A 23,935-nucleotide genomic window follows, 5' to 3' on the forward strand; every position below is an offset into this window, starting at 1 on the left:
CAGCGTATGATTGTATGTATGGTACATGTTTCACCAACCTTTTTTGTTTTCGGAGGTTTAGGCAAAATGGGCGTGAGCGGGCTGAACGGAACGGGTATTTTGTCTGAACCAAGCGAGTTGCAGGACAAGAAGAAAAAGAGTGCTGTTTTTTTCTTCTTTTCCTGTATGTAAACGGCCCGTTTTTGTACCAGACTGTCGGGTCTCGTTGTTGGTTGGTTGTCTGATATGCATGATACGGAAAGGGACGGGGCATGTCCGGATGGCATGTTGTGTTGGGTGTTGGGTTATGGAACAATATATTCCGATGCATGTCTCGTTCCCTAGTTCTAAAGATAGGGGAGGCGGAGCAGGTAGTAACAGGACGGCTGGATTGCTGTAAAGGAGTTTTGTTGATGCTGCTACGCTCAACCCTGTACGCCGATTTCCTTCACAGTGGCATTATGACTACCGCCGTGGCCTCCTAAAACAGCTCTTTAAGCCACGCTGTATACAATAACCTATCTCTTAAGGCCTCTAGAAATTCCTTCTCTTTATCTAATAGAAGGTTACTGCCTCTGCAAAAGGCATTTTTAAAGGTTTTAAAAGCTTTTTCTTTCCCCTTTAGCTAACTAATTAATTCCCTATTTACTTTAGCCTTTTTAATTTACTTAACTAGTTTAATTAAATAATAATTAAAAAAGGCTATTTTAATTAATTAAATAATATTAAACTTATTAATATTTATTATAGCTTTTACTTTTATATAAATATTATTATAATCTTTTTTTTTAATTATATTAATAATTATATAGATAGTATTATTTAAAAAGATAAATTTATACTTATAGTAATTATAATAAATCCTTTATATACTTTTATATTTAATAAGTAATTATTTATTTATTATTTTATTATTATAGCTAAGGTTAATTAATAATAAAAATTAAAATCTAGGTAAATTAATTAATAAGTAAATACTTAGTCTTTTATATTTTAAGTCTTTATATTAAAAGAAGGATAAGTAGATTATATAGTAGGTATTACTTTTATATTTATATAAGATTAAGGTTACTTTAAGAGCCCTATTTTTCATAATAAAGCTACATCTATCGATTTCATATTAGACTTTGAGGGATACCTATATCAAGTTAATGCTGCTACGAGTGAGTGAGTGAGTGTGGTCCCGGGTAGTGGCCGTGTAAGTCAAGATAAAGATGCAGGTGTTCTATGCAGTTGGTAGCAGCCAAGCCTCGTATTTAAATAGATAAACCGAGGGGTTTACGTTTAGGGAAGTCTATAGGTCAAATGGCATATAATCCCTGGTTTTTGTAGTTACAATTGAGGCCGCCTGAAAGTGAAGGACTTGAGTGACTTGCCATGTCAAGTGCCATTCATGCAGGGCTAGAAGTAGTTGACAACGCTCTACAGCACATCAGATCTTTGTATTGATCTGCGTTTTTTTCGACTGAAAGTAATAGAGGCTGCTGCTGCCTCTATCAATAAGGTATGATGCTCATGGAGACTGGCTTGGTTGAACCGTCTCTGTATGGCAGCTCAATCTCACAAAGGCAAAGAACAAACCTCGGTTAGGTTAGACACACAGCTAGAAGTAGAAATTCAAGGGAGGGAAATAAGAAGCTTAGGTTGGATAGCTTAGTTTGTACATTGAACAGAAATGAATTGAACTGAACTGTGATGCGCTGCACTGCTGGTCTGCTCTGCTAGAATCCAGTGCTCCACGCTGTAGGTACTTATATTATAGCTTTCGCTCCAGTGAAGCACGTGTAGCTACCAGGTTATCAACAGTCTCATCCGAATCTGGTGACTTATGGAACTTGATGTGGGGGTTCCTCGAAGCCTAATAGACAGAAAAACGCAGCCTCGTCACGAAAGACAGGGCTCTTAGAGTAACTTTATTCTCACACAATACAAAAGCAGGTTTCGCTTTCTCTATGTGAGTAAACATCAAGTAATCGAATGGTGACTCATGGAACACCCCGACCCATACCGCAGAGCAACTCATAAGGATGCCTGAAGTTTAAAACATTAAGCTTTCGTGTCTGTAAAGCTCGGAGTTTAATTTGAACTCTTAATCAGAGACAGTATCTTCATCCTCTGCGCTAGAGAACCAGGCTCAAAGGAGTTGGTGCACATGTCGATGTGCCATATTGTTACGAGCGCATGCGGATGTATGCAATGTTTATTGCTATTGAACATCGTTCTCTTAAATCACAAATAGCGACAAGATGTGGAAAAAGTATCTTATCATGGTTCAAATAAATAGAGTTGGATACAGTAAACACAAACTCTAAAGTCTCTCAGGTGTATCTTGCATTTACACAAAACTCTACCAAGAGAAAATATAAAAGCTTCTCTCATCCCATCTCAAGCAGTTCGAATATTGTTTCTTATTCTTCCCACTTCCGTATCTTGTCTATCATCACAAGATGGCTTCAACCGCCTCCCCGTCAGAGGTGGCTCAACTTACCTCAGAATCCCTGCTTCCGCCCGAGGAAAGGCAATGGGCATGCCACAAGAAATTGGCACACTTCTACGATTCGAATCGATGCATCTATTGCCGTGACTCTACAGTGACCCCAAAAGATGCGGCTCGGGGATATCGTCTCGATTCGCAAGATCCCTTCCTGAACAAAGGACCCTGTGCTCTCTTGTACTGCAAAGATCCTCATATTGGTACTTGGAAGCTAATCTGGGACATCAATCGTGATATGGATCTCTCAAAATATGAGGGCGAAGGTATCTGCTGGTGTAGTACGGAGGACAAAAAAATCGAGTTTATAGATGGATTTCTCACCTTCCACCAAGAATGCCTTGTGGCTCTCAACGGACGTGATTTTTCTGCGGAAAGAATAGATCGTTTGGGAAGAGCAATGTTTTGGACGACCATAAGACATCTCGACCTTTCTGATAACAACTCCGACTATTTTGCTAATATCCCTGATGTCCAAGACTATCCCCATGATTCCATCTCCAGCATGGGTCAAAAAATTGGGCTCCCACTTGATCGCCTTCCGCTCGAGATACTACAGCATATTCAGTCATATTGTCATGACTGCCTATTCTGGGAAATGGTAAAGAAGTTGGACTTTACAACTTGTCTGGAATTGGGCCCAAGGACGAAGATGCTGTCTGTTTCTCTTGCTCGCGTTGTGGAATGGACACGTGGAAGCAACTCACCGGTACTTTCGTCGAGAAAAGCCAAATCTGGACATGTGCGTATCACGGTTGATAGTCAAGGCTTCTGCGAAATCGAACGGCTTTCCGAGTACCCGCGTGTATGTCTGAAGAAGCAGCCATACAAGAGGTTTATTATACTTGAGGCACGCCATGCCACTGAGATCAATTGCTCCTTTAAAGTAAGTTCAACCTCAATATCAGCATTGATCACACCGAGACTGACTATGAATCTATCTAGGACGGAATGTGTTGGCTTGGGTTACGGAAAGCTGATTCCATCTCAACTGTCTGGGACATCCCAACGCCCCCGGCTGGGCCTCTGTCCTGCATGTTAACAACTCGGAAACATTTATGCCATGAGAATATCGAAAACTGCAGCTTGATGGATGTCCATCGGAATTACCCTTTGAATGCCAGACTCGAGACCGTCGACCTCGGCGGCATTGGTGGTTTGTTCATACTCTTAACTCATGGCAAAATTTGCATCAAAACATACAGCAAACCCGCGCCATTGAGGTACCCACGGGACTCGTGGGGAACGATGGCGCATATGCCGCTTGCGTCAAATGATAGAATCCTATGGGTGCAGGTCCGAAAGTACAGTGATCACGACCTTGTGCTAGGTGTACTGGCATGTGTTATCCTCCCTCTTTCATAAATTGACTCCTATCTAACTACCTACGTACGAATTAGGTCAAGACTGAACTGTCAGGTATCATCCACCTCGGGCAAAAGGGTACAGAACCCAGCAAGACAATTGCTTTCAGCGAATCTCCTCGTGCCATCTTCCATCATCGAGACCGCAATATCCCCGGGGGAGTCCTCGCCATCGATCCAAAAAGCCATCCTTCTCCAGACCACGAAGTTTTCAACCTTGCCAATGTCGGGCCCCCTATCCCCAATATTGGCCATTCAACTTCAATGTGGTCCTGGGCTCCTCTGCAAGACATAGCGATCATACATGTCTTCACGACAGCTGGCAAAGGCCATTTTGTGGGGATGCACATCACTTACAATAATGGAGGACAACGGTTTGTAGGCGACCCCAATCAAAGTGCGCCTCATCAGACTCGTAGAGTTCCGCCCGTGGAGGTGCGAGTCAAGAATCCGACTCGGTTATACGTAGAAACCAAGATACGTCAGGAGCGTTCCCAGAGAGTCGTATTCTCTGTTGGTGAACGGCGTGTGTTCGAAAGGGATCCGACATGGAAGAAGTATGAACTTACAGGAAAGCGGAACTTTTGGGAGTTTCACTTTTGGTACATACCTAAGACCTTGCCCCCTTACCAAGATGAGGTGCAGGTTCTCACTCCAGGTCTCGCTCCAGGGAGTTGGCGAGGCTAAAGTATAATACGGTTGTGTATCACAAACAGGCAAGGTAGAGAATGTAACCAATAATTGTCCAAAATCGAGTGTTATTGTGTCCATCTAGTATCCCATACAAAAGAGAAAGTGAAAATGATCAACTCCAAAGCAATGTCCCATCGTCTATTCATACTCCCATGCCATAAAAAGATTCATTCTCCACCATCCATCACCCCTTCAGTACCAAATGCCCTTAGAAGAAGTGCGGGTAGTCGATGTCGAGGAGGTCCAAAAAGTATCCCAAATAGTTCCAATCATCGAATAGAGGGTTCTTTACCAGATAGCAAATCCCAACGACAAGCAACAAGAGAATAGAAAGATCAAATATGAGCCACAAGAAGCTTATGCTCTTATGAGGCGAGCTTCTGCTATGGACTGCCTCTTGTTCCGTGGCAGCTGGGCCCTCGACAGTATCCTGTACTGCGTCGATGCGAGCGATGCGACATTTGAGCTCATCAATCTCGTCCTGTTGGTGGTGGATATAAGAGATCATCTCTTCATGTTGGGCATTTGTATTGTCGAGCTGCCACTGCTCGACGTTACGCCGGTCTTGGTTCTGGTTGGGGGTAGCCATGTTGGCTTTGTGAGTGGCGAAACGAAGGGGAGTGGCGGTTGGGTCAAAGAGACGCTCCTTTTGGGAGTCTTGGCCCTCTGGGATGTTGTGGTTCTTGGTTGAGTCTCCGTTGGCCATTTTGATGTTGTGGTTTGTAGTGTTTACTCTAGAGTTGTACTGAGATGAGAGTCTGGTTGAGAAGTGAAGAATTGTTGATTTAGTGAGAGAAGTCAATGGTGGTTTGAGGAACTGGATTGACGATTGAGATGGTATTTATGTTCTCATTGTAGCTATGATTGTATTGAATGCGATATGTCGCATCGCATGAAAGGACTTGCGGCTGCCTGAGACTACCTGCGTCGTCCCTTTGTTCTGAAGATATTCACAACTTGGCCAGGCCACCCTCAAAGGAGACCTGCAAGGAAATACGCAGATGCAGATTCTGGAGCAAGGCTTGCATTGTTTTGTGATACATCTCGTATAGATGGGCACCGCAGATCAGGCAGATGCTTGTTGAATATGCACGTCTCCATCAAAGAACAAAGGCTCCGAGAATGGGAAAGCAACTGAAGCTTTTCATGGAAGCGGTGAGTTATTGAATGAACTGCATATATGGCTGAGGGATCTCAAATTGTCTTTGAGTCCATTCAGTTGTGTTTGCTGGAGCTGCATGCTTCCATTCCCACTCGTATCCATCGGACGTCCCGTCTAGTAGGTAGTAGAAAAAATAACCTCATAAGTCTTAGGTTATAAAAATAAATAAATCTAAGAGCTATAGTCTAAGGAGCATAAAGTAGCCCACTAATTTCATCTCTTCTGCTTTCAGCGGCCAATTTTTTAATACCCTGAGGCCCGTTTAACAAGGCGATCACTCTCAAACCACACGAGCCTTGTGCTGATCTTTGATGCCCCCAATGGCTCTTAGAGTAACCATGTCTTTATTGCTTGAAGTGAAGCTTCAAATGACTTCCCGTTCGACAACAGAATCGCTCTTAGGCAGGCGAGATATCAGGCCACACGCATCTTGCAGACGATTGCGAGTTACAGCGCAATACCAGGCTAAGGTCTTTGATATCCCCCATGGCTCTCAGAATAACCGAGTCTGTATTGCTTGAAACGCTTTAATGGTCACAAACCTGCGCCGCCTGATACGCCTCTCTACCAGGTCCATCATGAATCACATCAATCCACATAACCTCACTCACACGCCTCCTCACCTCATCCCAACCCTGCCTCCCTGCAAGACTCCGAATAGATTGCACAAGCCACTCCTCACTCCCCTCAAAAACAATCATCGACCCAACAAGCAAAAGCCAAAGCTTAACATTCGCGACAGCTTCTCCCTGCACAGGTATACCCTGTATCGCCTCTCGAAACTGAAGTTCAAAAGACTCCGACTTTAGTTTAGTCCCCTGCATCTGTAAAAACATGGTTGACTCGTATGCTAGAAGGCCGATGCGGAGCGCTTCTTGTAAAGGATCTGGGTCGGAGGAAAAGTCAAGCTGCAGTAATCTGTATTGGATCGAGAGCATGATTTCTTGAAAGGCTTCGGGTTTGAGCTTTTGAGCCCCCGGGGAGAGTTTGTTGGCTAGAGCGGAAAAGTCGCGGAGGTCTTTGAAGGCGTTTTGGAGGCGCCAGTCCCAGGTGTAGTACATGGTCATAAAGTTGAGGGATGGCTCTTGGATCTCGAAAGAGCATGCGACGGTTCCAAAGGCTTCGAGGAGGGGTTCCCATGTTGGTCTGCCATTGTAGATTTCGGGTTTGCAGCCGTTTCTTATGGACCATCCAAGATCGACGCTTCAATGGTCAGTAACTACCTATACAAAATCTTGGACTTGGGGACTCTAGACTCACCGACATAGCTTGATCTGAAGTTGACGGTTATGTGTGTATGCCTGCAAACCACCTCTCATTCTTACAATCCGCCGCAGCCCATTAGAATGCGCCTCAAAAGCATGTGCATCATCCATAGCATCAGCCATCGTAGCCAGGGATATAATAGTAGCAGTCGTAGTATCATCCATTTGCTTTTTGGGGTCTTCCAGTCTATCCTGCAATAACCTGATGGTATGTCGCAGCCTGTTCCTCGTCGAGGTAGAACACTCCCCACCCCAACCCTCATTGTGCTTTCCGCGACCTCGGGCCGCGATGAGGTCTTGATAGGCGCTGACCATGAAGCAGACACAGTGTAAGTAGGCTGGATCTTCTAGAAGCCATTGGAACCAGCATGCTTTTTGGAAATCCGAGTCGACGCACCATTCTGCTGGGTAAAGGGTTTCTTTTATGGTGGTTAGAACTGGGGAGTTAGTACAGAGTATCACTAGATGATTAGATATTCACTTACATCTCCAGACAAGATATTGAGATTTTTGGTCGAGTGGGGTAGCGAACGTAAAAAGTTCTAGATCGGGAGGAGGTTTGATCAGATGAGCGATGAGAGACGGAGACTGGATCCAAGCTCTGTCACCACGAGAGTGGGTATGTCCGACGGTCCATAAGGAGTCTTCAGTCAAGTTTGTGACGGCCAATGGGGCAGGACGATGAATTTCTTCAACATCGTCTTGTTTTGGTAGCACTGTCAAGGTCTTCTTGGTATTCTTTCCACGCATGACATGGCTACGGATGAACTTTCGAGACTCGGGCGCAGGTTTCCCAACGGGACCCGAAGACACAAACTCAAACTTTTTAGCTAAACGTTTTTAGTCAGGTACAAAGTGGTTCATTATTAATAACTCACGACCCTGTTGGCGAGGACTTGGTCTGCGAGCTCGTGGCTTTGTCTTGATGATAAGCGGCTGCGGGTCAACCGATGGAACAGGCGGAGCAAAGAAGGGTTCCAGCATGATGGAGGGGGCTTTGGGGATGATAGAGAGTAGGGAGCATTCAGGATGAAGATGAAGCATTTACTCCTTTGGGAAAACAATCTCAGTATGGTAATGACAACGACAGTATCGCTATCAGTCAGCAGTTCAGCACGATCCTCAATCTCCATGCCAAGACCACGATTGTTTTCCTATTCAGGTTAGACTTTTTCACTCTAAAGCTTAGTGTCGCCATGTATGGGGATAAGCACTAGTTAATGCCGATCCTCCATCTCTACTGACAGAATTACCCAAGCATCTAGGCTATTCTAGACCGGTACAAGTGTCATTTTATTATGTCTTCAGGATTGTTTCCCTTTTTAGGTCAAGGTCGGTGTTTCGTCTCGCCATGACTTCGGAATTGCAACTTGTCCGACATACTCCAACGCAGCGGGCTTGGAGATGATTCATGACGATACAACGCCCAACGGCTCGGATTTAACAGCTTTGTATAATTGTTTTCCTTTTTGGGTGTGTTGCCAATATGCTTAATTGTTTAATGTCCGACCGTCAAAGACATAAAAGAGTTGAATGTCTTCATCGTTGAGAATATGTAGCACATCAATACAATCTTCAACTCCAACAATACAGATATTATCAGACTTTGTCACCTTTTATAAATTAACAATAACAGCAAAATGGCACCCAAGTCTCTTGATCTCGTGGCCGACGACTTCCACTTCCTTGGTTCCCAATTCACAAAACCTGTCCCCCTACCCAAGGACCTCTCCCTCTCAGAAAGCACCATCATCATCACCGGCGCAAACACAGGCATCGGCTATGCTACAGCAGAGAAACTCCTCTCCCTAAATCTCAAGCGTCTCATCATCGCGGTTCGATCTCTATCAAAGGGTGAATCCGCCGCAGCCAAACTCCGTACACAGTACTCCAAAGCCGAGATACTCGTCTGGCAAGTCGACATGCTCTCGTACAAGAGTGTGCAAGACTTTGCCGACAAGTGCAAAACTCTCAACCGAATCGATCTCGCCATTTTGAACGCTGGGACGCAGTGGACCAGGTTTGAGCTTAGTCCTGAAGGTCACGAGTCTTCGTTCCAGGTTAATTATCTGTCCACTGTTCTTCTCGCGACTCTTCTTCTTCCCACGCTCAAGCAAAAGGCCCCCGCGGGTCAACCTGGACGTCTCACAATTGTCAACTCGGGGACTTCCCTAATGGCTGACTTTCCCAACGCGAACGATGATAATGTTTTGGCGTTCTACGACGACGAGACCAAGTTCTCTGGTGGTATTAACGCCATGCCTTCATATGCCAAACAAAAAGCTCTCGCGCACTTTTGGGTTTACAAACTTGCTGAGCGTTTGAGTGGTGATGATGTGACTGTCAATCTCGTTGATCCAGGCTGGGTGAAAAACACAGATCTTCAGCAGCAGGGCAGCTTTGTGGTTCAGAAGATCCTCGCTGTGGTGAAGTGGCTTATTGCTCGAAGTTTGGAACAAGGGGCGAGTACTCTAGTTCAGGCCGGTGTTGTGATGGGGAAGGAGAGTCATGGGTCATATGTCATGGATTGGAGGATTCACCAGTGAGTGCATATTATATTATCCCATATTTTGGAGCGATGAAGACTAACAAGTTGTGTAGTTACACCAAGTTCTTGCACACCAAGGAGGGACAGGCTTTTGCTGACAAGGTTTGGTATGAGACGTATAGGGAGTTGTCTTTTGTTAGTGTTGATGGTATTCTCAAGTCTTTGTAAGGCAGTCGATTTCAGGAGCTGGTCTTTTTCCTTTTGTGTATAGGTAATTGTTTATCACATAGAGTAATGTCCACATCATTTGCGACCCTTTCATACCAGCCGACTAGCAAGAGAGTCGTCATTACTTGGTGGGTGACATCAACTTGGCCTCCAGCCTTTGGGCTACGAAAATAAGTAAAATAATAAGAACTCTAATTTCAACAAGCATAAACTGATTTACTGAATTAATCTTTTATGCTTTAGTAGTCAATTTACACCCCGAGGACTTGTTCTTTCATCTGGAGCTACCCTATACCACCTAGCTGACTAACAAAGGAGAGTGTCGTTGCAGTACAGTGCGGTAGAGGCCGACGTAACAAAATGCCTGCTAGATCTACAGCCAGGTCTCGGCTGAACAATTGCCAAGACGTCAATTCATGGCAGATGGTTCTTGGTGTCATGGCAGCATGGCACCAGGGTAGCAGCAACCTGGCAGGACAGTCTATAGTCAATACTACCTCACGGAAACCCAACTCAACACGAAGCAGTAACAACAACATTGGTACGGCTAATGTATGAAGCCTGACAGTGGATCCAATTGTTTAGATTTACTGCATGTCGTGTCGTTCGTTGTTGTGCCGATAACCGCATCATTGCATCTTGACTCTGAAGTGGTTGACGATCCAAAGCAGACGTCAATTCGTGGGATATTCCGGGGCAGCCAATGAGGACTACAGAACATGTTTCGTCAAGGTTACAAGTGCACTGTAGATTTGGAGAGAGCTCGGGTAATCGGCCTTGACCTCTTTTGAAGTGAGCAAAAGAAAAAGAGAGAGAGAGAGACTGAGAGGACAACGCCGAGACGAGACAGGCCGGTAGCCGTGCCGTCACTTCCGAGAAGCGGTACGTACCGGGTGTAGTGTAGTCAGTGTCAGCCTGACATATTCTCAAGGAGGGATATCTGGGGTATTTATATGCTTGATGTTTGTGAGCAACAAGGTGAGCATGTTGAAATATTGCCAGACAGATAAGGATCAAGTAATAATAATTCCTTGATCAAGTCTGGAAGCTGGGGATATCAATATATGTAGACTAGTTAGTGGTGGTGCGTGGCTGTTGAATTCAGTTCAGTTCTGTCCTGTCCTGTCCCACAATGCCAAGACATGGAGAAGGGGACCAAAGGCCAAGGAATGTATCCGTACATTTACTGTCAGTCTAGTAGGTAGTGACTGATTCCTGTCGCCTTATTCGTAGTTGATGCCAAGTGTGAGGACAACAAGGAAGTGTTGAAGCACCACTGTATCTGTCTTTTCAAGAATGGTTTAATATGTGATTGCATTGTTTATTGTCGAATTAATTAAATGATCCTATTCCCAACAACTACAGGTACTCACTCACTGTAGGTATCAAGTCCCGCGGCAACAAACCTGCCGTCTTTGCCGTTGGGTTGCTTGCTTTGGACTACCGGCTCCCTAGTTCCGAGCCCGAGCCTTTTTTTTTGGGGGCATTCAGGTTCCCCCAAGCCCCCCCCAGTTTGACTTTGACCAATCGATATCTCTACATAGTATCCATAATAAAATCCTGACCTACCAAAGATCACAAAAGGGCCCGCCACTCACTGTGAGTGACTACAGTACAGGTACAGGCAGGAACGAATACAGAGGCAGCCTTCTATTGCATTATCCGTCATTTCTCTCCTTCCTTTTTGTTTCTCAACTCGTATCGTCTCAACTCAACTCCAAATCGGACTGATTCTCATCCTCTCTTCTTTTCCCACTCAGCAATACATCGTTTGTGTTTTTGCGACACCATATCTTGAGACATTACCAATCCCATCTCCGACGGCTGCGCCACGCACGCGTACCTACAGTACAGTACAGTACATTAGTCTCTCTCTGTGCAACCCATTCTGTCTAGACTCGACTCGACTCCTCGCCTCGCCTTGATTGGATTTGTCCACTGTACTCAACCATCGGCTTCCTCCGTCGTACTCTCTCTACCTAGGATCCTGTTTTCCCTCGCGCCATTGTCATTCTCTTGTTCTTGTCAACCGACACAATCGACCATCACGCATACTTTGTCCTCATTTCGGCTTCATTGACGCGATTCGAATTACTTGATCAACTTCTGTCGCTTGACCACCACCAACACATCCCATCAATTTCTTTAGCGCAATCGATTCGACACGCAGAAAGAGCGACCACAGGTCGAGGGAAATTATCACGGGCAGTGAAACTGGAGGAATAGAACGCCCCATCGCCCGAAAGAGGCCCCTTGGCCATGGCCGACAACGAGAAGAGGCCCTCCTCTTCCGAGGCTCAAGAGATCCCTCTTGAACCGCTGCCCCCGACTCAACTTCCCATCGCCGGCGATTCGGCTTCCGAGTATGACGAGGTGAGTTGCACTGCTTTGCGCTACTTTGCATCATTCATAAACACCCTACGTCTTTACCACGCATCAAATTAGACTAACGCATAGCCCGATAGTCCTTCTCCTACGATCAGGATGACATGCGCGATTACCACACCACCGAGCAGGACCTTCACGTCACCGAAGACGACTTGCTCGAGGCTCGCGAGCTTGCTTCAAAGTACACACTCGAAGATGTGCGCCACATAATGGCTCGCGTCTACCGCATTCACGAAAAGGATCCCAACTTTCCGCTCACTGTTATCCAAAAGATCAAGGCCTTTCTCGAGAATGACGAATTATTCACCAACCCCGAGAAACACGAGAATTTGGTTCAGGAGATGAAGCTCGAAGCTGCTCTCATCACCAACAACAGCCCCTACGCCGAAGTCCGCGCCGTCGTCGAAAACAAGGATGACACGTCCATTCCTTCCTCAACAATCCGAAGTTGGGCTATCGGCCTCATCTTCTCCATGCTTCTGGCTTTCACCAACCAGCTCTTCGATATCCGTCAGCCTGCCATTCGAATCATGGCCAACGTCGCTCAGCTACTCTCATACCCGATTGGCAAAGGTTGCGAAAGGTGGCTACCTGACTATGGCATTACTCTCTTTGGAGTGCGCCATTCTCTCAACCCAGGTCCATTTTCCAAAAAGGAGCATATGCTTATTACCATCATGGCCAACGTTGCGTACAACACCCCGTACACCAACTTGATCATCTGGGTTCAGTACCTCCCACAGTACTTTAACCAGCCATATGCCTCCCACTTTGCCTACCAGATTCTGATTGCGCTGAGCACCAACTTTATCGGTTACGGAATGGCTGGTGTCTGCCGTCGATTCCTTGTTTATCCTTCGTACTGCGTCTGGCCCGCTTCCCTGGTCACTATTGCGCTCAACTCGGCTTTCCACACTGACAACAACTCCCCGGTACAGGGACCTTTTGCCAAGATCTGGCGCGTTTCTCGCATCAAGTTCTTCTACGTCATGTTTGGTGCCATGTTTGTGTGGTTCTGGTTCCCCAACTACATCTGGACTTCGCTATCTAACTTTAGCTGGATGTCGTGGATTGACCCCTACAACCGTGATCTCAACACCATTACTGGTTTCAACAATGGTCTTGGCATCAACCCATTCCCTACCTGGGATTGGAACGTACTTCTGTGGGACTCTGCCGATCCTCTCATGGTTCCATTCTTCAGTACTTTTAACCGATTCGTTGGCGCTTTTATTTCCATGTGGGTGGTCCTTGGTCTCTGGTACTCCAACATTTACAACACTGGATACCTTCCCATCAACAGCAACCGTGTCTATGACCGCTGGGGTCAATTATACAACGTCACTCGAGCTATCAACGATCGTGGACTGTTTGACTCGGACAAATATGAGGACTATTCGCCCCCCTTCCTTGGTGCTGGCAATGTTGTCATCTACATCTTCTTCTTTGGCATCTACACCTCGACTCTTACTTATGCCCTTCTGTTCCATCGTCGCGAGATCGTTACTGGGTTTAAGGGTCTTTTCAACAGCATGAGGAAGAAGTCGAAGCGTGCCGAGGAGGTTCACGATCTTGACGTCCACACCCGCCTGATGAAGGCCTACCGCGAAGTCCCTGAGTGGTGGTACATGGTCTGCCTTCTCTGTGCTATGGCATTCGGTGTTTCTGGTATCGCTGGCTGGGATACACACACATCTCCTGGCGTCATCTTTTACGGTCTTGCCCTTTGCTTGGTCTTTGTCATTCCTGTCGGTATCATCAAGGCCATGACTGGTATCGAAGTCACTTTGACTGTCCTTGCTGAGTTTATCGGAGGATCCTTCGTTGAAGGTAATGCGTTGGCTATGAACTACTTCAAGTCGTTCGGCTACGTCACTTGTGCTCACGCTGTCATGTTCTCCAACGATCTTAAGCTTGCACACTACGTCAAGATCCCACCGCGACACACCTTCTTTGCTCAGATCATTGCCACCTTTATCAGCACCTTTGTTTGCGTTGGTGTGCTCAACTTCCAAATGACACAAATCCCTGGCGTTTGTACTGAGGATGCCCGATGGAAGATGACATGCCCCAGTGTCAACACCTTCTTCACTGCCTCTGTTCTTTGGGGTACTGTCGGTCCCAGCAAGATCTTTGGAAAGAATGGACTTTACACTGAGGTCTTGATCGGTTTCCCGTTGGGTGTGGTGGTTGTGCTCGCTGTCTGGTTGATCAACAACAGGTTCCCTCACTGGACCTGGACCCGACAGATTCACCCCGTGGCCATTATGTATGGAGGCATTGTTTGGGCTCCTTACAACATGTCCTATGTCTGGCCCTCAGTGCCAATTGCATACTTTTCCTGGATCTATCTCAAGTCGCGCTACCTCGGCTTGTGGTCTAAAGTAAGTTGCTGCTTCACTCTCATAAGGTCTTTACTAACATTTGCAGTACAACTTTGTGCTCTCAGCAGCTTGGTCTTGCGGCATTGCGATTGCAGGCATAATCATCTTCTTCTCCCTCCAACTCGAAGGTACCGAATTCAAGTGGTGGGGCAATACCGTCGGTTACGTAGGATGCGAAGATGATGCTTGTCCTCTTCAACCTCTGGACGGCAGCGACTACTTTGGTCCTCGAGTTGGAGAGTTTCATTAGTCAGCCACACGGTCTGACTTTATGATGAGATGATTTATTCGGCGCAATGTAAAGGCAAAATGTTTTGAGCGTGCGTTCTGTTTGTATTGGGAACTGACCTGGAAATGGGAGACTTTTTTTATATATACCCCGATTGCATTGACATAGAAGATTGTATCTTGACAGATATTGTATAAAACTTGTTATATTGTCAAGGGTAGAGTTGGTGTTGGAGCGGTGATGTTTAACTTGGGGTTCTGTGTTTGTGATTTGTGTTATCGCATCTGCTTTGACTTGCGATATGAGATTGGTACTTGAGCAAGAGACGAAATGAGTAGGTGAGTTTATTCTCTTTAGACTATGCTTCTTAGACTATTTATTAAGCCATCTTTTCTGTTACTACTCAAACATAATTGGAGTTGATTCATTGGGGTATCTTTCCTTCATTGGTATCTATCCATACTATTTATCTAACAATTAAGAAATAAGAGACATGAGTATCATAATCCATCAAAGAGCCTTTCGGCATTATAAAAAAATAAATAAGAAAAAAAGAGCACAGCATCATCGGCGTGCCAAAGGTGATGTTCTCCTTGGTATTCCCCACATGGACATTCTTGACGGAGGCGTACAGCTCACCTCATCAATAACCATCCGTGATGAGCCACCACTACTTCTCCGATCACTCATGCTTCGAATTGGGTTTAGATAAACTGGTTCAGCGTCTAGTTCGACTAAATGGTGGTTTACGCTCACAGGCGTATCTGATGATCCAATCTCGGGAATTATTATGGTAGGGATGGGAGACAGTGGTGTTTCCTCCATTATCGTAGAGGGTGTTTCGTCAGATATTTCTGATGGTGCGCGCTTGGGCTTTATCCAACTTGCTCGTAGACTTAGCATGCTGTTTCGGTTTTTGAAACTGCGGAGACTGGCGCGTAGAGATCGGTCTGCAGCAGGTTTGGTCTTGAGGTGGAGGAGTGAAGATATACTGTCGTGTTTGGGGGGGAGTGTGCCTGCTATTAGATCTAGCTGGGCGTTCATGCTTGGGTGGGCGAGGATATCCTCCGCGGTGAGATTAAGAGAGAGTGTGGTGTTGAGCTCAGAAGCGAGAGTGTGAGCAGGGAGGATGGTTTGCGAGATGCTGTAGAATGGGGTGCTGGGGAGTTTATTCTTTGGGATCGAAGGTGATGGGTTTATCACTTTGGTCCATACACTGACAATAGATTCTTGTAGTTTCTCTCGCTGCGCGCTGTCGAGATGGGATTCGACAAGAGGCGATGACCTCGCAGGAAGGGGAATCTTGCGCTCTGATCGCGCAATTTCTTCAGATGACTGTACCATCGGTTGATGAATCATGTCAGGATGTGTAAGCGTTTCCCAAGCTGCCACAAGAAGACTCAGACATGACTGGACAAAAGAATGGGGGAGTCGTTCTTCAGAGTATTTGATCTCGAGAGTTACACAGTCGTTTGCTTCGACAGTTGATCTAACGAAAAGATCCGGAAAGTCCTTTGTCCAGGATTCTATCATGCGATACGTAAACGTTGCGCCGTGGACATTCATCGTTGAAGAACCGTCTAGTAAACCAGGGACGTAATTTTGTACAATGGTACTGAATCGCGTGCAGGAGCGCCAGGGAGTGCATTTGCTGACGAGTTCTTGGATTCCAAAGGTTTCATAGCGTGCGTGGGATTGGCGCTGGAGTTGGATACAGTTCATCAAGTCGAGAGGTGTACTATGACTTGCTGGGAATTGTACACGCACAGGAAGAATATTGGACATGGGACCGATAATGTCAGGGCTGGGAGACTGACATTGGATTGCTTCGCCAAATAGAACGTCGTGGGTGCTCGAGATGGTAGATAGGACGATAGCCCATGCTGCTTTGAGGGCTACGTCGGGAGTCATTCCGTAGGGGGCGAGATGGCCTAGAGAAGTCGTCTGCTTGAGTGTTCTGATCTCGGATACTGATGCTGGAGGGGTGGGACGGGTTGATGCAACGATCTTTGTCATTTTTGCATTGTCCAACTGGCAGTTCCAGTATTCGAGACCTTGTTGATACGAAACCCTTGTAGCGCGCGTGTAGTCCAGATATGAAGAGCGAGGGATATCCTGTGTTGAATCGCCATCGTAAAGAGATGCTAAATCGTGGATGAGAAGATGTGCTGATACATCGTCGATCTGCGTCTTGCTTAGACGGATTACCAAAGAGCCCCGTGAATCACTGTTTAAAAATGTAAACTTTGTAACAGGGACTTTAGGATCGAAAGATAAGTTCTGGTTCTCTTTGATAATGTTTTGAGTAGCGTCATCGAGAGAGCCAGGGGGGCAGGAGATCGTCATGAAAGGAGGCGTGGAGGAAGCGCAGTGGACTTGATATAGTCGATGCTCATGCGTTATAAACGCTATGTTGAGAATAGCGTGCATCTTTGCAAGAGATGTACACGCAGTTTCGAGACGGGATGGATCAACAGGACCGTTGAAACGGAGCGCAAGACAAACTATATCGGCGCGTGTTCTAAACATACCCAACTCGAGACCTCGTACTTGCTGAGCAGATGCCTCTGCAAAGTCAAGAACATCCGGACTCGAACAGTGAAGTTGCGGTACAATAACATCCTTGACGAATCTCATATCCAGTTTCTTCGCAGCAAGTGTTTTAATCTTTGTCTGTTTGCGAGTAGACGACTCTGAAGATCGACATATCTCTGTGAGACTCGCCCCGCCGAGAAGATCAGTCAAGGAGAGGTAAAGACCTGCTTTGCGACATGTAACGACTAATTGAGCAGCGAGGAATTTGTTTCCTCCCACAGAGAAAAAACTGCTCGAGCTTTTGATTGCAGAGACGGAAATGCCAATCACGCTCGCCCAGTGTTCGCGCATGGTTTCTTCGGGACCAGTCATGGGAAGAGGTTTCTGTGATATGATAATGCGCTGGATCTCGCCTGGGTTAGGAACGCGGGACATGTGCAGAACATCATGTGTTGAGAGATTAGATACCATGCGCTGTAATTTCCTCCGATTGACTTTGAGAGAAGTAGACATTGGGAATGAAGGAACGGGGATAAAGACGGAGGGTATACAGTATCTTGGAAGACTATCCCTCGCCGCAGAAGTACTCTCAAGAGCAGTTTCAAACATCTTTTTGGCAATATATGTCTTTTCCTTCGTTTCAGGACTGAGATCTCGTAGACTTTCGTGCTGTTGGAATACATGAGGTCCAAGTTCGAGGAATGCAGCTAGTAGAGGTCCTGAATCGCGAGTTGTTATGGAATCTACCACCACATCGATTCCTGTACCTAAACATCGACGCATGATTTGTTCGACTTGGGCAACATCGACATTCGAACCGCTGACTTTGACTTCATCGCGAACGCTGGATAGGAATTGAACTGTTCCGTCATCGAGGTAGCGTACGCGATGACCTGTTTTAAGATATCGCGCACGAGGTTTCTCGTCTGGTGATGAGTATGTCTCTGGCGCGAGGAGGGGCTTGTCCAGTGCGAAACGATGAGGTGTGGCGAGAGGACTATCAATGGCTAATTCACCAATTGCACCGACAGGCATGAGTTTCTTGGGATTATCAGGATTCAAAACCCAGAATCTGCCTGTAACTGGTGGTGAGATAACACTAATGTCACCACCCTTGTTGACTTTGGTAACAGAAATACCCAGGGGACAGATATCAGGTGCGCCGTACGCGACCAAAACATCATGGTCTTCCAGCCAGGGCATGTACGTATCTGGATCAAGTCTCCTCGTGCGAAAGCACAACGTTCTTAGACTGGGTACTGAATCAGGGTTGATCTTTCGCGCGAGAAGACTTGTCATGTACGACCAAGTCACATCCATGCGCGCCATGGCACCAGCTACATCATGTGCTCTATCATGAGGATGAGGAACACAGACACATCCGCCATGAACAAGCGTACCGAGGATCTCCACAAGAGAAATATCGACGTTGAATGCAGAGAGTTGTAGAACGCGGCTTTCGCTTGTGAGTTTGAAGGGTTGGGCTTGGGCTATGAATGTAGATAGGAGAGAAGCGTGAGTAAAAAAGATACTCCTTGATTTCTTGGGCGTGACGAATATGCATGCTGCGTGGTCGGGGGTAGCGTCCTGGCCGATGGCTGATACGTATGGTGTAAGCATGGCGAAGAATGTATCGTTGATGATGACGAGGTTAATAGCCAGAGTACTCAAATCCTTCCAAGCAGTCTCTGTGGCGAGAACGACATGAGGATTGAGATAATCGATAGTTGATCTTGCAGTCGCAGGGTCTTGACAATCAAGCGGTGCAAAACTGGCTCCTGCTTGAAGAACGGCGAGGATAATAACAGGTGCCCAGTGATTCTTTTCCAAAACAACAGGGACAACAGTTCCAGGCCCAACACCGAGATTGACGAGATATGTTTTTAGTCTTTGCACAAGAGTTGCGAGTTGAACATATGTTATATCGCCGTCCCATGAACACACAGCCGGAGCGTTGGGTCTTGTAAAACTGTGTTGAAGAATAACATCGTGTAAACAAGCAGACACCTTTTGCGACTGCTGTACCAATTCCCAGTCCTGAACAACGAGAGAAGCATAATCCTTGTCTGTAAGAAGATCTGTTTCAACGATAGCTTTATCAGGACTTGTGAGGATGTGGTATAGAGCTGCGTGAAAGCTATTCATAACACTCTGAACCTGCGTCGCAGAAAGATAAGGCGATGTCAAGTCCCCACGAAGATACTCGTCAACAAACATCAGCGTAAGACTAACATCGCAATCCGTCTTGCGCCCAGAAGTAACCAACGAAGCCGTCAATTCATCACCCGTGTCAAGATCATCCGGAGTCTGAAAGTAAAGACAAGTATTAAAGAGTGTCTTTTCCTTTAGACCCAAGACATGCTGTATTTCCGCCAAAGTGACATTATCGTGCTTCTTTGCATTCGAAAAAGTCTCATCCATAGAAATAAGACATTCCTCCAAACACTGCGACGCAGAAAAGTCTACAACACAAGGTAAAACCGTAGCGAAACATCCAACCAGGGATGTAATTCCGCAAAGAAGATCTTCATCGCGCGCGTTGAATTGGTATCCGAAAGTAACATCCTGCGTACCTACGAATGCACGAAGGACAAGAGCCCATGCAAGTTGGAATATAGCTTCCGCAGCAATGTTGTTTTGCTCACAGAAGAACTCGATCTGAGTCCTCGAAATGTCAAAGTCAAACGGAGACGTGTTGTTCCCAGTTTGTGATAAAGAAGGAAAGATGCATGGTTTTGCGTTTGACAGGCTTGTTTTCCAAACTTGGAGACTGTAGGCTGTATCGATGGAGGAGATTTGGTGAAGATATGTGTTGTGTAGAGAGGAGTTGTCTTGTGGGTTTTGAGAGGAGAAGACGCGTGTTAATTCTGCTATTAGAAGATGAAGACTTGGTAACTATATAACCATTAGCATTTTGCAGACAATGGCACTCATAGTACTTACATCACAGATTGCTTGGCTTGCATCAAGTCTCATGACCATCCTCATGGGATTATAACACACTGCCAAGCGATGTCTCGGTTCTCCAAAAGGTGTACTCATAACTGGCAACGTAACCACAGCATCATCCGGATCCGACGTTTCAATGAACAAGATACTCGGCGATACCTTTCTAAGAACAGCTTGGTCGAATAATCCCTCTCGTGAAACAGCATCGATAAAGATACTTCTCAAAGCAGGTGTGTTGGACACGATGACTTCCCACGCTTCACATAACCGAGTTACATCGATGGGGAGCTGAAGAGCAGTCATCTCGTAAACGACATGGCAGTGGTACACCCCTACATTCTGGGCCTGCGCGATGAGGATCTCCTGTTGGGAAGGTGTCACGGGGTATATCGTTTCGATATCCTTGACATTGACACGTCGATCTGAACAGAGGCGGCCGAGGGATTGATAACTTGTTTGTAAGAGAGGAATGTCGGAGAGTGTGAGTTGCGGTTCGTGAGTTTTCAGTCTTGTAATAGCGTCGAGAACATGATGTTCAAAAGTCTGAATCCAAGTCTGGATCTTGTCCTGGTATCTGCAGGTGTTATTGTACACAATATCGATTTGCGCTCCGGATGTATCCAACGCTGCCGAGATTTCGAATAGAGCGATCCGTCCAATATTAGGTCCTGCGGTACTCTTCAGACCTGCTATTTGGCCTTTGGCTGCGACTGGTTCAAATAAACCATTCTGACGCTGAAGTTGTTTTGCCGTGTTGACCAACTTGAAGACGATTTCGAGGGGAGTGTTTGTTGCTGCGCCTTGACTGGTACCGAATTCAGATGTAAAGAACGGCACACCAAATCTCGGTATAGCCCTGCGTGTGTCCTTGAGTAAAGTAATAACCTGAATCAAATCCGTTTCTGAATCGATGGAAACGCCAATCGGACAAAGTGAAGCGAACCATCCAACGGTTTCTAAAATGTTAAACTCACTCTCTGCGCCATCTCTCCCATTCTCTCGCTTCCACAACGTCGGAAGATTTCTCTCTGGGAATACCTGACAGAAAGATAATAACAGCGCAGCCAAGAAGATGTCAGAAACATCTGTTCTCAAAACTTGAGCAGACGTTTGTTCCAAAGAATACGCTTGCTCGGGAGAAAGATTGAATGACACTCGTGATGAGTTTCCAAATGTGTTGAGTTCCTGTGTGAGAGCCCAGTACTCCAAATTGGCGGAATACACCTCAAAAGGAAGTGTCGGCTCGAATAATCTCTGTGCCATTTGTCGACCCTGACACTTTGTCCAGTACTTAAACGATGCCGATCCTTCGGACAAAAGGGTGCCTTTTTGAAGAAGCTCGTCCAAATCGCTCAGCACAATCTTCCACGATGCATCGTCCAGAGCCAATTCGTGTGCTGCGAGGTAGAGTGTCTGTCTCTCTTGGTTATGGATGTACATTGCCGCAAAAGCAGGTCCCTCGGTAGGATGAATGCTCGCTTCCATGTCGTCAACCAAGTCGCGTATCTCATCCTCAGGGATATCAACATGATGCGTGAGAAGATACGAACTCGGCGCCGCAGGGAAAATACACTGTTCCCATTTTCCTTCAGTTTGCCGAAATCTGACTCTGAGCATGGAATGTCTTGCCACGACGGCATCAACAGCAGCGTCAACATCAGCCGGTTCCGCACCGCCTTGAACATTGAGAATAGCACTCCTTGTCCAAGTTCCCTCAAATGTGTCGCAGTTACCCTGTAAACAAAGCTGCTGCATAGGCGAAAGACAGAAACCTTCCAATTCATGGATATCCATAGGCGACAGGTTACTCCTCTTCCTCGTCATGACACGACTGCGACGGGCGGGAATCTGAAGCTTCATGACCTCGTTGTAAGTAAGCGAATCCATATTCTGCACCCATGTTTGCAGCGCCCTCTTGTTGTTTTGTTGGTGGGAGTGATCAATTGGGATCCAGATCTGAGGACCGTGTTCCATGCGCAAGAGAGAAATCTGCGACTTTGCGAGATGGAACTCGTTTGTTGATAGAGTAGTGTTATTGACAGACGAAAAGCCAGAGACAGAGTCGATCCTAATAAGAGCTACTGATTGACCGTCGAATGGGCCTGCTCTGGGGGTAATAATAAGGACCAGGCGGTAGCGACAGGCTAGGCCTGTAGACTCGCTGACGGTGGGAAATGACAGCCGTAAGCTCGATAAATTAGACTCCACAGCCCCTGCAGCCCTATTTGTTTCTGTTTCTGCTTCTAGTTCTAGTTCTTTTTCTTCTCCTCCCTTGCTGCTGCTGTTGTTGTCCGATGACAACTCATCACTCGAAAACGTATCCGTACCTCCCGAATCATCGCTGCATGAGGAAATACTCAACCCGCGCGGCGTAATGCGCGTCTGCAACTCGGCCAAAGTAGGACAAGTCAGGATGTCTTTACCGCTAACATCCAAACCCTTGCTTCGACAAGCGAGACAGACTTGTTGCGCTGTGTCTTGATCGCCGCCCAATTCGGAGAAGGAGTCGAATAGAAGAATATCGTCGAGAGGAATAGAAAGGGTTGATGCGATTGCTTGGATGAGATGGTCTTGAGGTTGAAGAGACTCGAGGTTTGTCACCACTTGAAGGTTTGGACGTTGGGATGACATGTTGAATAGAGACTACTGCTGCATACTACTGTATTAATTAGAAGCAATAATAAAATTAATTAGTATACAACCAAAGTCCCATTCTCCCAAAACGAACGAGCACCATGATTCTTTATAAACCAACCCATGATTTATTAATGACATCTCTCTGCATCCATCCATCTCCTCTCTTCCAATCCTTCACCCATTATTCAACTCCTTGAATCCTGAATCCTGACACAGCCATCATCCTGTTAGCCCCCAAGATCCTCTTTCCCCTCAGCATCCAATAGCACCAGACACTCGTACAGGGTACCCCAGAGAATGCCCAGACGATGAGGAGAAGTGAGGTACTGGTGACCAGACTCGACAACGAATGGAGATGCGGTTTTGGGGTCATGCTTCAATGGGGATGACGTGCCATGCGGTCGGTGTCTTGACATATATTCTTGTTTTTGTTTTTCATCTTGGCTGTGAATCATGATTTCGTACTAGTCCAGAGATACACTAACCATCGTAGATTCAGATTGTGGCTTTGAGATACATGTCTAATTAATCAATGATATTGATCTAGATAAAAGCAAAACCTGAAACAAATAAATATAGCAACAACACATCGAGGCTTATCCCCAAATCACAGCCACATCCATAACTATAATCAGTTTATCTTAATCCATACCCCCCAGTCCTGTTTATCAATCCCAGCGCTTCAAAGTCTTGGCCAACTGCAAACATCATCACCGTAGGAATCTGCCTCGCAAACATCGCACGCAATAATAGGATAGACAGACAGCCCCCAATATCAACGACCGAAGCGGCAGTGCTCAGTCAGACATACTGCAATTATCCGAAATTACATTAAACCTAATAAACTAAACTTTGTCTGCATGTATACCCCTGGACTAGTAACAAAAACTCCTTGCTCAAGACCCAACTAAACTGACTCAAAAAGAAAAAGAAGAAGAAAAAAGATCCACCAAATAAACAAACACATCACACTTTGATCAAAATATAGGTAGGTAACCAAAGACTAGACCGAATTCATAGATACCATGTTTATAGGCAAATATGTATTATCTCAGCTATAGCAATGGCCACTCCCTCATCCGGGACCACGGGACGCTCCCCTTCGGCTACAAGCGAAATAAGGCTATAAGCGAGATTAACTAG

General features: G+C 46.1%; 6 protein-coding genes across 6 annotated transcripts; 3 read left to right on the forward strand and 3 right to left on the reverse strand.

Annotated features, from left to right (window-relative positions):
* Window positions 1–2,426: 2,426 nt before the first annotated feature.
* FPOAC1_003667 (uncharacterized protein) lies at window positions 2,427–4,521 on the forward strand (the record flags this gene model as incomplete). The annotated part of the gene is made up of 3 exons (XM_044848225.1): window positions 2,427–3,356; window positions 3,416–3,802; window positions 3,871–4,521. The coding sequence occupies 3 exons, from the start codon at window positions 2,427–2,429 to the stop codon at window positions 4,519–4,521; spliced, it is 1,968 nt and encodes a 655-aa protein (XP_044714141.1).
* A 214-nt stretch (window positions 4,522–4,735) lies between these two features.
* Window positions 4,736–5,233, reverse strand: FPOAC1_003668 (uncharacterized protein; the record flags this gene model as incomplete). Its single annotated transcript, XM_044848226.1, has 1 exon — window positions 4,736–5,233. One exon carries the CDS (start codon window positions 5,231–5,233, stop codon window positions 4,736–4,738), a length of 498 nt encoding a protein of 165 aa, XP_044714142.1.
* A 983-nt stretch (window positions 5,234–6,216) lies between these two features.
* On the reverse strand, window positions 6,217–7,938 carry FPOAC1_003669 (uncharacterized protein; the record flags this gene model as incomplete). The annotated part of the gene is made up of 4 exons (XM_044848227.1): window positions 6,217–6,892; window positions 6,950–7,391; window positions 7,440–7,784; window positions 7,833–7,938. 4 exons carry the CDS (start codon window positions 7,936–7,938, stop codon window positions 6,217–6,219), a joined length of 1,569 nt encoding a protein of 522 aa, XP_044714143.1.
* Window positions 7,939–8,594: 656 nt separating this feature from the next.
* On the forward strand, window positions 8,595–9,670 carry FPOAC1_003670 (uncharacterized protein; the record flags this gene model as incomplete). Its single annotated transcript, XM_044848228.1, has 2 exons — window positions 8,595–9,496; window positions 9,556–9,670. The coding sequence occupies 2 exons, from the start codon at window positions 8,595–8,597 to the stop codon at window positions 9,668–9,670; spliced, it is 1,017 nt and encodes a 338-aa protein (XP_044714144.1).
* A 2,259-nt stretch (window positions 9,671–11,929) lies between these two features.
* FPOAC1_003671 (uncharacterized protein) lies at window positions 11,930–14,692 on the forward strand (the record flags this gene model as incomplete). The annotated part of the gene is made up of 3 exons (XM_044848229.1): window positions 11,930–12,043; window positions 12,136–14,442; window positions 14,489–14,692. The coding sequence occupies 3 exons, from the start codon at window positions 11,930–11,932 to the stop codon at window positions 14,690–14,692; spliced, it is 2,625 nt and encodes an 874-aa protein (XP_044714145.1).
* A 543-nt stretch (window positions 14,693–15,235) lies between these two features.
* FPOAC1_003672 (uncharacterized protein) lies at window positions 15,236–22,786 on the reverse strand (the record flags this gene model as incomplete). Its single annotated transcript, XM_044848230.1, has 2 exons — window positions 15,236–20,101; window positions 20,150–22,786. The coding sequence occupies 2 exons, from the start codon at window positions 22,784–22,786 to the stop codon at window positions 15,236–15,238; spliced, it is 7,503 nt and encodes a 2,500-aa protein (XP_044714146.1).
* Between the last annotated feature and the right edge of the window lie 1,149 nt (window positions 22,787–23,935).

The sequence above is a fragment of the Fusarium poae genome, chromosome 1 (assembly GCF_019609905.1).
Source record: "Fusarium poae strain DAOMC 252244 chromosome 1, whole genome shotgun sequence".
In the NCBI taxonomy this organism is placed as follows: domain Eukaryota; kingdom Fungi; phylum Ascomycota; class Sordariomycetes; order Hypocreales; family Nectriaceae; genus Fusarium; species Fusarium poae.